The 18,884-nt window shown below is 38.5% G+C and overlaps 1 protein-coding gene across 1 annotated transcript in view; it reads left to right on the forward strand.

Moving 5' to 3' along the window:
- BTLA (B and T lymphocyte associated) overlaps nucleotides 1–18,884 on the forward strand; it is a 51,898-nt gene that overhangs the window by 13,957 nt on the left and 19,057 nt on the right. The window contains 5 exon segments of the mRNA XM_036849683.1: nucleotides 379–400; nucleotides 402–514; nucleotides 517–696; nucleotides 16,013–16,153; nucleotides 17,684–17,730. Coding sequence (XP_036705578.1) covers nucleotides 379–400; nucleotides 402–514; nucleotides 517–696; nucleotides 16,013–16,153; nucleotides 17,684–17,730 — 503 coding nt within the window.

Consider the following 18,884-nt stretch of genomic DNA (forward strand, 5'->3'; position numbering starts at 1 on the left):
TTTGAACAGCCCCTGGAATATAATAAGTAAGTGACAAGAAGTCACTATTATTTGCTACTATTGGAGTAGCTATATGATAATAAAATAAAATAAATTAAAGTAAAATCTAATTTTATAATAAAAATGGTAAAATTTTGGAAATTGAGGAAATTATTGAACAATTGAAGAAATTATTTAATTTTTTTCAACAAATATTTATTATGTATCTACTATATGTCACTAGCAGACACTCTGCTAGTAAGGATTAATATACTGTAAAATGTTATCTGGGAAAATTATAGAATCATGCTTGAGAAATCTTTGACAGAAATTGTTGAAGTGGCAAATATCTGATCCTTCCAGAACAGAATTGTTTTTAATTTTGTTTTTATCTTCCAGGGGATGAATCATGTGACATACAATTTTAAGAGATATTCCATATATGTTGTGTCATCAGGAGACCCATTTGAACTGGAATGCCCTGTGAAATATTGTTCTAATAGACCTACTGTGACCTGGTGCAAGGCCAAAGGAAACACTGTTTACATCTTGGGGACAGACTTCAGGGCTTCATGGGTTGGGAAGAAAGGAAGAGTATTTCAGGTTTCATTCTGCATTTTAATCAAGTGCTTGCTAGTGACAATGGGTCATACCGCTGTTCTGTGAACTCTTCGCCTGGACTCATTGAAAGCCACTCAGTTACCATTAATGTGACAGGTGAGTTCTAGACATCAAGACTATCTAATGCTTTTCTCATCTGTTTCAAGAAAAGGAAGACTCAGATTCTCAAGTGATTATGTTAGACATTGAACTCATGTAAGACATCAAAAGGCTGCCACATCTCACAGTTTGTGGTGTGTGGTCACATACATGTGTTTGTGTTTTGGAGTGAGGCAGAAAAGAGTAGAGAAAAATATAATAAAAGTTATTGTTCTTGCCTTTAGGGGGTATATAATTTATTTGATAAGCCCAAAATTTGACCACTGAAATATGGAAAAAATTACAAAGTGAATACCAATAGTAGTAGACAGCTTTTTATTTTTTGTCCTTTGAATTTTTTCTTTCATTTATCAGTCCTTGACTTTTATTGATAATAAATCCTTGAATTTATGTTTGTGTTGCTCAATTATACTCTTGTTAATAGTTCACAGTTTGCATAGAGGGCAAACAGCACACAAGTAACCTGACTCCTTGATGAGTTTTGAGAATATTCATAGCTTTAGCTGCCTCCCCAGTCCCTCCTCAGAGGCCCTTAATAGACTCAAACAACAGAGCAAGGACAGGTTGAGTTATGTTGGGCAAAACTATGCTGAACAAAACATGGAAAACAAATAGAGAAAAGTAGAGGAGAGTAAAAAATAGTTGGTTTATGAAAATCCCACAGCTAATATCATACTCAGTGGTGAAAAATTGAAAGCTTTCCCCCTAAGGACAGGAATAAGACAAAGATGTCTGCTTTTGCCACTTCTATTCAACATTGAACTGGAGGTTCTAGCCTGAGCAATTAGGCAAGAAAAAGAAATAAAAGGCATCTAGCTTGGAAAGGAAGAAGTGAAACTATCTCTGTTCACAGATGAAATGATTTTAAATATAAAAAATCCTCAAAAACCCACACAAACTACTAGATCCAATAAATGAATTCAACAAAGTTGTATGATCAACACAAAAATCAGTGGTATGCTGTATACTAACAATGAACAACCTGAAAAGGAAATTAAGAAAACAATTTCACTTGTAATAGTATCAAGAATAAAATACTTAGCAATAAATTTAACCTAGGAGGCACAAGACTTGTACTCTGAACAAAATATGGCTGAAAGAAATGAAAGAAGACATAAATAAATGGGAAAATATCCCATTATTATGGATTCTAAGATTTAATATTGTTAAGATTGTAATATTCCCCAAATGATCTACAGATTCAATACAATACCCATAAAAATCAAAACTATATATAATACATATATAATATGTATATAATATATATATTGCATAAATGAAAAAGCTGATCCTAAAATTCATTTAGAATTACAATAAACCCTAAATAGCCAAAAAAAACCCCAAAAACCTTGAAAAAGAAGAACAAAATCGGAGAACTCCTGTTTCTCTATTTCAAAGCTTACTACAAAACTACAGTAACTAAGAGTGTGGGACTCATGTAAAAATGGATATATACATCAATGGAAGAGAACTAAGAGTCCAGAATAAATCCATACATATTTGGTAAATTGATTTTTAACAAGAGTGCCAAGACCATTCAATGGGAAAAGTATACTTTCTTCAATAAATGATGCTGGGACAATTGGATATCCACATGCAAAAGAATGAATTTGGAACTCTACCTCACACAATATACAAAAAACAAGTTAAAATAGATCAGATATTTAAATATAAAAACTAAAATAAAATCTTTGTTTATATAAAACTATAATGCTATGTTTCCTTAGAAGAGTACATAGAAGTAAATCTTCATGATCTTGGATTTGTTAATAGTTTTTTGGTACAATTTCAAAAACATAAGCAACAAAGGAATAAATAGATGAATTGTACTTCATAAAAATTAAAAACTTTTGTGCATCAAAAGACACTATCGAGTCAATTGCATTATTATGAACTTTCATCAAATCTTTAACTGCGGTCATTTTTAAGTCTTTTGTCATTTACAGACAGTTCTGGGTGTACTCTGATGCTTTTGCAAAAATGTTCCTGTAAAAGGGTTTCATCGTCAAGGAATTCATGGAAAAGACTCTGACAAGTACAGGTTTCTGGTAACTGACTATACTGCTGAACTGAATGAAGAAGCATTTTCAGAACTCTAATGGAAAACTGATGAATTCATAAAAGTGCTAACAAAAGATCAAGATGAAAAAAAATTAATTACATGGGACTGAGTGAACTGATGAGGATGATTATAATTTTTGTGACTTTCTGTTTGAATAAAAAAAAATCCCACAAGGACTCAGAGGCAAAAAATATACAAATCAATTTTCACTGCAAAGTAAAGGAGCTGTTACAGTGGAGGATTACTGGACTGAATGTCAATATTATGACATAGTATGAGTGTGTTTTGTGTTTAGTAATTGCAATCATTGTTGCTTTTGTTGTGGTCATACATTTACAATGCTTGGTGTCAGTTTATTTATCTCTTTTAAAAATAAAATACAGTGTGTGTGTGTGTTGGAAAAAAAGAAAAAAGATGCCCCCCCCCAAAAGACACTATCAAGAGAGTGAAGAGACAACTCACAGAATGTGAAAAAATATTTGTAAATCATATATCTGAGGAGAGAGCTTCAAGATGGCGGAAGAGTAAGACGTGGAGATCAACTTCCTCCCCACAAATACACCAGAAATATATCTACATGTGGAACAACTCCTACAGAACACCTACTGCACGCTGGCAGAAGACCTCAGACCTCCCAAAAGGCAAGAAACTCCCCACATACCTGGGTAGGGCAAAAGAAAAAAGAAAAAACAGAGACAAAAGAATAGGGACGGGACCTGCACCAGTGGGAGGGAGCTGTGAAGGAGGAAAGGTTTCCACACACTAGGAGGGCCCTTCGCGGGCGGAGACTGCGGGTGGCAGAGGGGGGAAGCTTCGGAGCCACGGAGGAGAGCGCAGCCACAGGGGTGCGGAGGGCAAAGCGGAGAGATTCCCTCACAGAGGCTCGGTGCCGAGCAGCACTCACCAGCCCGAGAGGCTTCTGTGCTCCCCCGCCGGGGCGGGCGGGGCTGGGAGCTGAGGCTCGGGCTTCGGTCGGATCGCAGGGAGAGGACTGGGGGTTGGCGGCGTGAACACAGCCTGAAGGGGTTAGCACGTCACAGCTAGCCGGGAGGGAGTCCGGGAAAAAGTCTGGAGCTGCCGAAGAGGTAAGAGGCGTTTTCTTGCCTCTTTGTTTGCTGGTGCGCGAGGAGAGGGGATTAAGAGCTCAGCTTAAAGGAGTTCCAGAGACAGGCACGAGCCGCGGCTATCAGCGCGGACCCCAGAGACGGGCATGAGACGCTAAGGCTGCTGCTGCCGCCACCAAGAAGCCTGTGTGCGAGCACAGGTCACTATCCACACCGCCCCTCCCGGGAGCCTATGCAGCCCGCCACTGCCAGGGTCCCGTGATCCAGGGACAACTTCCCAGGGAGAACGCATGGTGCGCCTCGGGCTGGTGCAACGTCACACTGGCCTCTGCCACCACAGGCTCGCCCCGCACCTTTACCCCTCCCTCCCCCCGGCCTGAGTGAGCCAGAGCCCCCGAAGCAGCTGCTCCTTTAACCCCGTCCTGTCTGAGCGAAGAACAGACGCCCTCAGGCGACCTACACGCAGAGGCGGGTCCAAATCCAAAGCTGAACCCCGGGAGCTGTGCGAACAAAGAGAAAGGGAAATTTCTCCCAGCAGCTTCAGGAGCAGCGGATTAAATCTCCACAATCAACTTGATGTACCTGCATCTGTGGAATACCTGAATAGACAACGAATCATCCCAAATTGAGGAGGTGGACTTTGGGAGCAAAGATATATATATATTTTTCCCTTTTTCTCCTTTTGTGAGTGTGTATGTGTATGCTTCTGTGTGTGATTTTGTCTGTATAGCTTTGCTTTGTCCTAGGGTTCTGTCTGTCCGGTTTTTTTTGTTTGTTTGTTTTGTTTTCTTATTACTTAAAAAATTTTTTTCTTAATAATTATTTTTATTTTAATAACTTTATTTTATTTTACTTTATTTTATTTTATCTTCATCTTTCTTTCTTTCTTTCTTTTCCTCCCTTTTATTCTGAGCCATGTGGAGGACAGGCTCTTGGTGCTCCAGCCAGGTGTCAGGGCTGTGCCTCTGAGGTGGGAGAGCCAACTTCAGGACACTGGTCCACAAGAGACCTCCCAGCTCCACATAATATCAAACGGTGAAATCTCCCAGAGATCTCCATCTCAACGCCAAGACCAAGCTCCACTAAACGACCAGCAAGCTACAGTGCTGGACACCCTATGCCAAACAACTAGCAAGACAGGAACACAACCACACCCATTAGCACAGAGGCTGCCTAAAATCATAACAAGGCCACAGACACCCCAAAACACAACACCAGACATGGACCTGCCCACCAAAAAGAGAAGATCCAGCCTCATCCACTAGAACACAGGTACTAGTCCCCTCCACCAGGAAGCCTACACAAACCACTGAACCAACCTCAGCCACTGGGGACAGACACTAAAAACAATGGGAACTACGAACCTGCAGCCTGCGAAAAGGAGACCCCAAACACAGTAAGTTAAGCAACATAGGAGAAAAACACACAGCAGATGAAGGAGCAAGGTAAAAACCCACCAGACCTAACAAATGGAGAGGAAATAGGCAACCTACCTGAAAAAGAATTCAGAATAATGATAGTAAAGATGATCCAAAGTCTTGGAATAGAATAGAGAAAATACAAGAAACGTTTAACAAGGACCTAGAAGAACTAAAGAGCAAACAAACAATGATGAACAACATAATAAATGAAATTAAAAATTCTCTAGAAGGAATCAATAGGAGAATAACTGAGGCAGAAGAACAGATAAGTGATCTGGAAGATAAAATAGTGGAAATAACTACTGCAGAGCAGAGTAAAGAAAAAAGAATGAAAAGAACTGAGGACAGTCTCAGTGACCAAATTACATCACCAACATTAGAATTATAGGGGTCCCAGAAGAAGAAGAGAAAAAGAAAGGGACTGAGAAAATATTTGAAGAGATTATAATTGAAAACTTCCCTAATATGGGAAAGGAAATAGTTAATCAAGTCCAGGAAGCACAGAGAGTCCCATATGGGATAAATCCAAGGAGAAACATGCCAAGACACATATTAACCAAATTATCAAAAATTAATTACAAAGAACAAATATTAAAAGCAGCAAGGGAAAAACAACAAATAACACATAAGGGAATCCCCATAAGGTTAACAGCTGAACTTTCAGCAGAAACTCTGCAAGCCAGAAGGGAGTGGCGGACATATTTAAAGTGATGAAGGAGAAAAACCTACAACCAAGATTACACTACCCAGCAAGGGTCTCGTTCAGATTTGACGGAGAAATTAAAACCTTTACAGACAAGCAAAAGCTAAGAGAATTCAGCACTACCAAACCAGCTTTACAACAAATGCTAAAGGAACTTCTCTAGGCAGGAAACACAAGAGAAGGAAAAGACCTACAATAATAAACCCAAAACAATTAAGAAAATGGTAATAGGAACATACATATCAATAATTACCTTAAATGTAAATGGATTAAATGCTCCAACCAAAAGACAAGGATTGGCTGAAAGGATACAAAAACAAGACCCGTATATATGCTGTCTACAACAGACCCACTTCAGACCTAGGGACACATACAGAATGAAAGTGAGGGGCTGGAGAAAGATATTCCATGCAGATGGAAATCAAAAGAAAGCTGGCGTAGCAATTCTCATATCAGGCAAAATAGACTTTAAAACAAAGACTATTACAAGAGACAGAAGGACACAACATAATGATCAAGGGATCAATCCAAGAAGAAGATATAACAATTGTAACTATTTAGGCACCCAACATAGGAGCACCTCAATACATAAGGCAAATACTAACAGCTATAAAAGGGGAAATCGACAGTAACACAATCATAGTAGGGAACTTTAACACCCCACTTTCACCAATGGACAGATCATCCAAAATGAAAATAAATAAGGAAACACAAGCTTTAAATGATACATTAAACAAGATGGACTTAATTGATATTTATAGGACATTCCATCCAAAAACAACAGAATACACATTCTTCTCAAGTGCTCATGGAACATTCTCCAGGATAGATCATATCTTGGGTCACAAATCAAGCTTTGCTAAATTTAAGAAAATTGAAATTGTATCAAGTATCTTTTCCAACCACAACGCTATTAGACTAGATATCAATTACAGGAAACAATCTGTAAGAAATGCAAACACATGGAAGCTAAACAACACACTACTTAATAACCAAGAGATCACTGAAGACATCAAAGAGGAAATCAAAAAATACCTAGAAACAAATGACAATGAAAACATGATGAGCCAAAACCTATGGGATGCAACAAAAGCAGTTCTAAGAGGGAAGTTTATAGCAATACAATCCTACCTTAAGAAACAAGAAACATCTCAAATAAACAACCTAACCTTACATCAAAAGCAATTAGAGAAAGAACAAAAAACCCCCAAAGTTAGCAGAAGGAAAGGAATCATAAAGATCAGATCAAGGGGCTTCCCTGGTGGCGCAGTGGTTGAGAGTCTGCCTGCTAATGCAGGGGACACGGGTTCGGGCCCTGGTCTGGGAGGATCCCGCGTGCCGCAGAGCAGCTGGGCCCGTGAGCCACAATTACTGAGCCTGCGCGTCTGGAGCCTGTGCTCCGCAACAAGAAAGGCCGCGATAGTGAGAGGCCCGCGCACCGCGATGAAGAGTGGCCCCCGCTTGCCGCAACTGGAGAAGGCCCTCGCACAGAAACGAGGACCCAACACAGCCAGAAATAAAATAAATAAATAAAATTAAAAAAAAAAAAAGATCAGATCAAGAATAAATGAAAAAGAAATGAAGGAAATGATAGCAAAGATCAATAAAACTAAAAGCTTGTTCTTTGAGAAGATAAACAAAATTGATAAACCATTAGCCAGGCTCATCAAGAAAAATAGGGAGCAGACTCAAATCAACAGGGTTAGAAATGAAAAGGGAGAAGTAACAACTGACACTGCAGAAATACAAAGGATCATGAGAGATTACTACAAGCAACTGTATGCCAATAAAATGGACAACCTGGAAGAAATGGACAAATTCTTAGAAATGCACAACCTTCCAAGACTGAACCAGGAAGAAATAGAAAATATGAACAGACCAATCACAAGCACTGAAATTGAAACTGTGATTAAAAACCTTCCAACAAACGAAAGCCCAGGGCCAGATGGCTTCACAGGCGAATTCTATCAAACATTTAGAGAAGAGCTCACACCTATCCTTCTCAAACTCTTCCAAAATATAGCAGAGGGAGGAACACTCCCAAACTCATTCTAGGAGGCCACCATCACTCTGATACCAAAACCAGACAAAGATATCACAAAGAAAGAAAACTACAGGCCAATATCACTGATGAACATAGATGCAAAAATCCTCAAAAAATACTAGCCAACAGAATCTAACAGCACATTAAAAGGATCATACACTATGATCAAGTGGGGTTTATCCCAGGAATGCAAGGATTCTTCAATATATGCAAATCAATCAACGTGATACACCATATTAACAAATTGAAGGAGAAAAACCATATGATCATCTCAATAGATGCAGAAAAAGCTTTTGACAAAATTCAACACCAATTTATGATAAAAACCCTCCAGAAAGTAGGCATAGAGGGAAGTTTCCTCAACATAATAAAGGCCATATATGACAAACCCACTGCCAACATTGTCCTCAATGGTGAAAAACTGAAACCATTTCCACTAAGATCAGGAACAAGACAAGGTTGCCCACTCTCACCACTATTATTCAACATAGTTTTGGAAGTTTTAGCCACAGCAATCAGAGGAGAAAAAGAAATGAAAGGAATCCAAATTGGAAAAGAAGAAATAAAGCTGTCACTATTTGCAGATGACATGATATTATACATAGAGAATCCTAAACATGCTACCAGAAAACTACTAGAGCTAATCAATGAATTTGGTAAAGTAGCAGGATACAAAATTAGTGCACAGAAATCTCTTGCATTCCTATACACTAATGATGAAAAATCTGAAAGTGAAATTAAGAAAACACTCGCATTTACCATTGCAACCAAAAGAATAAAATATCTAGGAATAAACCTACCTAAGGAGACAAAAGACCTGTATGCAGAAAATTATAAGACACTGATGAAAGAAATTAAAGATGATACAAATAGATGGAGAGATATACCATGTTCTTGGATTGGAAGAATAAACATTGTGAAAATAACTATACTACCCAAAGCAATCTACAGATTCAATGCAATCCCTATCAAACTACCACTGGCATTTTTCACAGAACTAGAACAAAAAATTTCACAATTTGTATGGAAACACAAAAGACCCCGAATAGTCAAAGCAATCTTGAGAAAGAAAAACGGAGCTGGAGGAATCAGACTCCCTGACTTCAGACTATACTACAAAGCTACAGTAATCAAGACAGTATGGTACTGGCACAGAAACAGAAATATAGATCAGTGGAACAGGATAGAATGCCCAGAGATAAACCCACGTACATATGGTCACTTTATCTTTGATAAAGGATGCAAGAATATACAGTGCAGAAAAGACAGCCTCTTCAATAAGTGGTGCTGGGAAAAATGGACAGCTACATGTAAAGGAATGAAATGAGAACACTCCCTAACTCCATACACAAAAATAAACTCTAAATGGATTAAAGACCTAAATGTAAGGCCAGACACCATCAAACTCTTAGAGGAAAATATAGTCAGAAGACTCTATGACATAAATCACAGCAAGATCCTTTTTGACCCACCTCCTAGAGAAATGGAAATAAAAACAAAAATAAACAAATGCGACCTAATGAAACTTAAAATCTTTTGCACAGCCAAGGAAATCATAAACAAGGCAAAAAGACAACCCTCAGAATGGGAGAAAATATTTGCAAATGAAGCAACTGACAAAGGATTAATCTCCAAAATTTTCAAGTAGCTCATGCAGCTCAACGTTAAAAAAACAAACAACCCAATCCACAAATGGGCAGAAGACCTAAATAGAGATTTCTGCAAAGACGATATACAGATTGCCAACAGACACATGAAAGAATGCTCAACATCATTAATCATTAGAGAAATGCAAATCAAAACTACAATGTGATATCATCTCACACCGGTCAGAATGGCCATCATCAAAAAATCTAGAAACAATAAATGCTGGAGAGGGTGTGGAGAAAAGGGAACTCTCTTGCACTGTTGGTGGGAATGTAAATTGATACAGCCACTATGGAGAACAGTATGGACGTTCCTTAAAAAACTAAAAATAGAACTACCATACGACCCAGCAATCCCACTACTGGGCATATACCCTGAGAAAACCATAATTCAAAAAGAGTCATGTACCAAAATGTTCATTGCAGCTCTATTTATAATAGCCAGGACATGGAAGCAACCGAAGTGTCCATCAACAGATGTCCATCATCGGATGGATGGATAAAGTAGATGTTGCACATATATACAATGGAATATTACTCAGCCATAAAAAGGAATGAAACTGAGTTATTTGTAGTGAGGTGGATGGGCCTAGAGACTGTCATACAGAGTGAAGTAAGTCAGAAAGAGAAAAACAAATGCAGTATGCTAACACATATATATGGAATCTAAAAAAAAAAAATGGTCATGAAGAACCTAGGGGCAAGATGGGAATAAAGATGCAGACCTACTAGAGAATAGACTTGAGGATACGGGGAAGGGGAAGGGGAAGCTGGGACAAAGTGAGAGAGTGGCATGGACGTATATACACTACCAAAAGTAAAATAGATAGGTAGTGGGAAGCAGCCACATAGCTCAGGGAGATCAGCTCCGTGCTTTGTGACCACCTAGAGGGATGGATTAGGGAGGGTGAGAGGGAGGGAGACGCAAGAGGGAAGAGACATGGGGATATATGTATATGTATAACTGATTCACTTTGTTATAAAGCAGAAACTAACACACCATTGTAAAGCAATTATACTCCAATAAAGATGTTAAAAAAATAAAATAAAATAAAATTCAGGGCAGGAAAGCTGCTGCACTTCTTACCAGAGTCAATTCTTGCCAAGACAGGTTCAAGTGTTTTGGATTGATGGAGCAAGAGGAAGGGAGGTGAGGGAATATAGAAAAATTCTATGTATAGTATCATATCATCTGCAAACAGCGACAGTTTTACTTCTTTCCAATTTGATTCCTTTTATTTCTTTTTCTTGTCTGATTTCTGTGGCTAGGACTTCCAATACTATGTTGAATAAAAATGAAGAGAGTGGGTATCCTTGTCTTTTTCCTGACCTTAGAAGAAATGCTTTCAGCTTTTCACCATTGAATATGTTGTTAGCTGTGGACTTCTTATATGTGGCCTTTATGATGCTGAGGTACGTTCCCTCCATACCTACTTTGTACCTACTTTATAGAGCATTTCTATTAGAAATGGATGTTGAATTTTGTCAAAAGCTTTTTCTGAATCTGTTGAGATGATCACATGGTTTTTATTCTTCAATTTGTTAATGTGGTATATCATGCTGACTGATTTGCAGATATTGAACCATCCTTGCATCCATGGGAAAAATCCCACTTGATCATGGTGTATGATTCTTTTAATGTATTGTTGGATTTGGTTTGCTAATATATTTGTGAAGATTTTTCCATCTATGTTTATCATTGATATTGGCTGTAATTTTCCCTTTTTTTCTGTTATCTTTGTCTGTTTTTGTAACAGGATCATACACCATGATTTTTGCATCTATGTTCATTAGGAATATTGCCCTAAAATATTCTTTTCTTGTAGTATTCTTGTCTGGTTTTGATATCAGGATATTACTGGCCTTGTAAAATGAGTCCAGAAGCTTTCCTTCTTCTGCAATGTTTTGGAATAGTTTGGGAAGGATAAGTGTTAACTCAAGTCAGAGATGAAATTGGGATCTACAATCTGTCTCCCTTGGGGAGAAGGGGGCCTAACTTCAGAGGGAAGGGAGGCAGTATTCCATCCTAAACCCAATGCCTCTAGGGAATGACTGGAACAAAGAGTGTGAAGGATGAAGTAGTGAGGGGGAAGTCTAAGAGCAGTGTAGGAGACATGAAGGGCCTTTTAAGTTCTCTCTGAAGATTTCTACTCTTCTAATTTTCTACTCTCCCACCTTCTTATCACCCCCTTTCTTATCACATTGATGATTAATGCTTCTGAGCCTATTAGGAATTCATCAGGACTTTGCTTTGATCTTCTACTCTTGTCTGTCAACAGCCTTCCACTCTGTGATTGGTTCCCTCCTGGAGCTTCATGATCATCTCAGACGTTCACTATCTTCCTTCTAAAATTCCAATTAGTTTTATGAACTCCTTGTCTTTAAAGTTTTCCCACTTTTGGTTCATTTCAGCCAAAAATCTTCCTAATATACTTAATTTGCCTAATAAACTTATTTCATAAAGCCACTCTTTTATTGAGTCCCGTGAAGAACATTCCCAGTGCTTACACTATTGGACTCACACCAATCTGCCTCCACCTATCAAAATTCTACCTCTTCTGTCAAGCCCAGCTCATTTCCTAATTCTTTATGAAGCCTTTTATGTTTACACTAGAGGAAGTGATTTCTATTTTCTAGTAATTTTATGCCATTTAAGGTTTTTGCCTCTCATTTATCACAGATTTCTTTGTACTGTAGATATGTGGGGAAATGTCTTTTATTTCATGAAGGGTTATGATATACTGGCAAGGAGGAACTGTGTCATATTTCTTTGGATCATCCTTGCTTCCTTCACAATAGTCAAATGAATTACTTAGAAATCGTCTTTGAATTGGGTGTGGATTTTCCTTTTGTGGAGTGATGAAAACAAACATAACGGGAAGAGTGTCAAAGAAAAATTATTTTCTTTATGTACCAGGGAGTACTCAATGAACTGAGTATGAGGTGAGGAGAAAAATATACTCTGAGGACTTCCCTGGTGGCACAGTGGTTAAGAATCCACCTGCCAATGCAGGGGACATGGGTTCGAGCCCTGGACCGGGAAGATCCCACATGCCACAGAGCAACTAAGCCCGTGTGCCACAACTACTGAGCCTGTGCTCTAGAGCCCGCAAGCCACAACTACTGAGCCCATGAGCCACAACTACTGAAGCCTGCATGCCTAGAGCCTGTGTTCTGCAACAAGAGAAGCCACCGCAATGAGAAGCCCGCGCACTGCAATGAAGAGTAGCCCCTGCTTGCCATAAATAGAGAAAGCCCACGCACAACCATGAAGACCCAATGCAACCAAAATTAAATAAATAAATAAATTTATTTATTTAAAAAAATATATACTCTGAAATTATATTTCAGAACCATGCTTTTAGTAAATAAATTTTGGAGGTATGATAGAAAATCTTTCATTTTTTCCCCTTGAAATATCTTTCTTAGGAGGTACTGGGAATTTTCCTGTTTTTATATCTGACTCTGCTTTGCTTTTTATATTCAAGTTAAGAATTGGTCCATGTGTAAACGTGGTTGTGACAGAGTGGGGGTTTGGATGCTGTTGGGGAAGCAATTATCTCTGAGAAGGAAGAAAAGCACTTTGCAGAGCAAAGTCCCGGAGGGAAAGTCAATAGAACAGCCACTGAAACACACACTGGTCTGCAACTCTGTCCTCCCCAATCTTCCTTTGGACAATTCCTGATTAGGCGCTTCACAAAGCCATCTTAGCAGGAAAGTGGGGGTGTATGAGTGAGCAGGGTGAGAAGCACAATCTTTATTTATTTATTTATTTTTTTACTTTTAAGAAAAATTTATTTTATTCATGTATAGTTGTGTTAGTTTCAGGTATACAGCAAGGTGATTCAGTTATACCTATATATACATTATTTTTTTCGTATTCTTTTCCATTATGGTATATCACAAGATATTGAATATAGTTCCCTGTGCTATACAGTAAGACCTTGTTGTTTATCCATTCTTTTTTTTTTTTGAATTTTTGAATTTTATTTTATTTATTTTTTTATACAGCAGGTTCTTATTAGTCATCAATTTTATACACATTAGTGTATACATGTCAATCCCAATCGTCCAATTTGTCACACCCCCACCCCCACCCCCCACCGCTTTCCATACGTTTGGTGTCCATACGTTTGTTCTCTACACCTGTGTCTCAATTTCTGCCCTGCAAACAGGTTCATCTGTACCATTTTTCTAGGTTCCACATATATGCATTAATATACAATATTTGTTTTTCTCTTTCTGACTTACTTCACTCTGTATGACAGTCTCTAGATCCATCCATGTCTCAACAAGTGACCCAATTTCGTTCTTTTTTATGGCTGAGTAATATTCCATTGCATATATGTACCACATCTTCTTTATCCATTTGTCTATCAATGGGCATTTAGGTTGCTTCCATGACCTGGCTACTGTAAATAGTGCTGCAATGAACATTGGGGTGTATGTGTCTTTTTGAATTATGGTTTTCTCTGGGTATATGCCCAGTAGTGGGATTGCTGGGTCATATGGTAATTCTATTTTTAGTTTTATAAGGAACCTCCAAACTGTTCTCCATAGTGGCTGTATCAATTTACATTCCCACCAACAATGCAAGAGGGTTCCCTTTTCTCCACACTCTCTCCAGCATTTGTTGTTTGTAGATTTTCTGATGATGTCCATTCTAACTGGTGTGAGGTGATACCTCATTGTAGTTTTGATTTGCATCTCTCTAATAATTAATGATGTTGAGCATCTTTTCATGGAGAAGCACAATCTTTATTTCACAAATAGTTCCCACCATGTCATCAAAAGTCTTTCCTCGTGGCCTTCTATACTCACTTGGGACACCTGATGAATGTTCATCTTGTTATTCAAGTGCCAAAGGGTGTCATATAGGCTGAATTGTGTCCTTATACTTAAGGAGTGGGAAAGAGGGAGTCAAAGCAGAGAGAGGAAGATTGTGTTGTATTTATACAGTCTTTGTTTGAGATTCAAAATAAACCCAGGGGTTTACTTTGTGTCCATGATCTTGAGGTGATGATCTACAAATTTTGCAAACTGCCTTTGAGCTGGATTATTGGATTATCTGTTAGTATGTAAATGCAGGAGTCTTCTCAGAGACTAGCTCTGATTTTGGACACACCTGAGTATAACCCTCATTGTTTTCACAATCAATTTCAATTCTTTATCTTGTCTTTCTATCTCAAAATGGACTCAAAATAATTCAGAACACCCTCTTATAAGTAAGTATCAAACTTGCCAAATAAAATTAAGGAAACTAGATTGTTAAGTGGTTGGAAAGTATTACAAGTTGCATCTTCTTAATTGAGTGGATTTGTCTGTATTAGGTTATCTGTTGTCGGAATCTTAGTCCCTATTCCTATCCATTCCCCTCCCCCAGACAGCCGAGTTTGCCACTCTTGGTAATGATTTGGCTGCTTGCCCAACCTAAACAATAGCTGCCGGATGAACAATATAGCATTTGTTACCGCTCAATTACCAAACCATTTCATGCCCAGATCCAGTAGCCCGTGACCACATTTACCCCAAAACCAAGTATATGGGGAAGGAATATGTAACTATGTTAATATATCTAGAAATAAAGCTTTCCTACATAAAAAATATTAACACAAGTACAAAATCGAAAGATATGCGATGAATTCTGATATTTTCTATTTTGTTATGTTTCATTTTTTGAAGTTATTTTTTATCTGTTAAATTGTTCCACGACCCACTAGTAAGTTGCAACCTATCGTGAACAAAAAGGGCCTTAATACACATTAACACTGGTCAATAGTAATGGGAACCAGCTGTATGCCCAGAGAAGCATATCTAGAGATACCAAAGGTATCTGAAGATAATAAAAGTATTTGGAGATATTAGGGTTATGAGACAACAAAAAGGCACTGTGTTAAATGAACTTCAATTTAGTTTCAGAAGCATGTTGGCTTGAGTCTCAACTGCCATTTACTAGCTATGAGACCTTGGGCAAGTCTTGGGACAATTGCTCTTCTCAAGGCAAGTGACTGGATAAAAAATATTCCTTACTTTTCTTAAGTGGTGAATATGAAAATTAAATAAGACAATGTAATGAAAGGGTGTGGTAAAATGCTTTCCAAAAGTTGTTATGGATATTGTTTTCCAGGGGATTAACCCTAGCAGAATAAAAAACTTTTCAAAAGATAAATTATAACCTGGAGTCATTCACATATGCTCAGCAATAAAGCAAGAGGTGGGTGAGAGTACTGAGTCCTGGGGTTCTTGGGAGAAGCCTCTTGAAAGGGAAATAGAGGCATCAGCTGGAACTCCATTCAAGTTCTGACAATTCAGAGGGTGTTACCTAATGTATCTCATATTTCTTAACCATCTTTAGTACTGACTAACATTCCAGATACAAGGAATGCCTCAGGACCACCCTCCAAGGAAGAGATGGTGGACCAACAATGGATCCTTTATAGTTTGCTTCCTTTGGGGGCTTTACCTCTATTCATTACCTGTTTCCACCTATTGTGCTGCCTTAGACGGCACTGAGGTGAGTTCCATCTTCTCTCTGCTGCTCTGTGTCACACATTTGGGGTTCAGTTATGAGGGCTGATAGGTTTTTAGTTGGTTTCTGTTGGCTTTTTACACACTATTCTGCTATAAACTGTGGACAATGATTTCTTAGGGGACAACTCATCTTTCCACCAGAAAGCCAAGTGGATTAATTCAGGTCTCCTCTAGTCATGATGAGGCATGCTCAGCACAGCACAGTGCTGCAGTCAGGATTGTGGTGAGGAAGGCACATTGTTGGGACTTATTCATTTTACTTGTGTCAATCTTAGGAGGAACTCTTCTAACTTTTAAGGGTGTTGAAAGGGAAGTTGAAATAATTTCTCGGATCAGCATGTCTGATTTGAGTTAGTTTGTCTCATCCTGTGTTTTACAGCCACATCACATCATGCCAGTCATCCACACCCCTGTCTAAATGAAGACCCAGTGTCCCCAGAGGAAATTCATATGTCTGTGCTTACTGTTGCCATCATAAGCACATGCTTGAACTGTATCCCCACCCAATAATAATGCATTTCAAAAATGTGGGTTTGGCTCTGATGGGAGAGGTGTGATATTTTGAAAACAATTCTGTTTTTGTAAGAATTCACTCAATGTCACTAGCAAACACTGAAAGACAGTAAGAGAGAGATGTATGGCGACTTCTGGTCTAGCTCGGGTCAAAACCAACTCAGTCCTCTCTCTCTTTCCTCTTTCCCCTCTGCCATCTCGTCTAATCCCTTTCCCCACAACAGCAGCAGCCACAGTGTAGCTATAGAGACTAAGCTGGACAGAGCAATCCTTATTTCTGCCATGAGAGAAAGCTTTGTCTGAGCAAAAGTGCTTCTGCTGTTCTGTGGTGAGGACTTCCAGAAACCAGAACCTTCTCAGGATAATGAGGGACTCCTCTGTAACTCCAAGTCCACATCTGCAACTCCAAGGCTCTTTCCATGGTCCCCCTCCAGTTTTTGCCACCTTTCTTCTGGCAGCTGGAGCTTCAGAAAAAAAGTCAGGGGTAAGTCTTTTGATTTACCCCATCTGAAGTGAACTAGGCAGTAGGAGATCCTGACTATGTAGGTGGCAGGACAGCAGTGTGTGTGGCATTAAGTATAGAATGTCCCCAGAACAATGATTCCCAGGCTTTTTAAAGTGATGTGCTAGGTCCTGCCCCTTCCTCTTGGATATGCCTTTCTGGAGTGAGAAGTGAAGAACCAATGAACAAAATGGGCAGCATGAATTCTCACAAACAGATGTGTGTGTGCCATGCTAGACACAGCAAATAAACAAGCCCAAATTAATAATGATGCTGTCGATGGCATGCAAGTGGGTGAGCATGGGTGGGGGGCTTTCCCACCTCTGCTCTAAGGACTGAATTTCAATCCTTAGATTTCAATCCTCAGACTGCAGATAGCAATCTGATTCCAGAACCTCTATTCTTAAATGACCCTAACTTATAGGGAATTGAGGAAGAATTTTGTTTTGTACTGTTTTTTACCCCTTTTGATTTCTTATTTCTCGTTTTGAATTCCAGGGGAACAAACGAAGCTTTCTGATACAACAGGAAGGGAAAGTAACCTGGTATGTTTGATGTATCTGTTAAAACAAATGCAGATTGTCCACTCTCACCACTATTATTCAACATAGTTCTGGAATTTTTAGCCACAGTAATCAGAGAAGAGAAAGAAATAAAAGGAATCACAATCAGAAAAGAAAAAGTAAAGCTGTCATTGTTTGCAGATGACATGATACTCTACATAGAGAATCCTAAAGATGCCACCAGAAAACTACTAGAGCTAATGAATGAATTTGGTAAAGTAGCAGGATACAAAATTAATGCACCGAAATCTCTTGCATTCCTATACATTAATGATGAAAAATCTGAAAAAGAAATTAAGGAAACACTCCCATTTACCATTGCAACACAAAGAATAAAATACCTAGGAATAAACCTACCTAAAGAGACAAAAGACCTGTATGCAGAAAACTATAGGACACTGATGAAAGAAATTAAAGATGATACAAACAGATGGAGTGATATACCATGTTCTTGGATTGGAAGACTCAACATTGTGAAAATGACTATACTACCCAAAACAATCTACAGATTCAATGCAATCCCTATCAAACTCCTAATGGCATTTTTCACAGAACTAGAACAAAAAATTTCACAATTTGTATGGAAACACAAAAGACCCCGAACAGCCAAAGCAATCTTGAGAAAGAAAAACGGAGCTGGAGGAATCAGGCTCCCTGACTTCAGACTGTACTACAAAGCTACAGTAATCAAGACAGTATGGTACTGGCACAAAAACAGAAATATAGATCAATGGAACAGGATAGAAAGCCAAGAGATAAACTCACACACATATGGTCACCTTATTTTTGATACAGGAGGCAAGAATATACAATGGAGAAAAGACAGCCTTTTCAATAAGTGGTGCTGGGAAAACTGGACAGCTTCATGTAAAAGAATGAAATTAGAACACTCCCTAACACCATACACAAAAATAAACTCAAAATTGATTAAAGACCTAAATGTAAGACAAGACACTATAAACTCCTAGAGGAAAACATAGGCAGAACACTCTATGACATAAATCACAGCAAGATCCTTTTTGACCCACATTCAGAGAAATGGAATTTAAAAAAAAATAAACAAATGGGACCTAATGAAACTTAAAAGCTTTTGCACAGCAAAGGAAACCATAAACAAGACAAAAAGACAACCCTAA

This window comes from Balaenoptera musculus, chromosome 4 (assembly GCF_009873245.2).
Source record: "Balaenoptera musculus isolate JJ_BM4_2016_0621 chromosome 4, mBalMus1.pri.v3, whole genome shotgun sequence".
In the NCBI taxonomy this organism is placed as follows: Eukaryota; Metazoa; Chordata; class Mammalia; order Artiodactyla; family Balaenopteridae; genus Balaenoptera; species Balaenoptera musculus.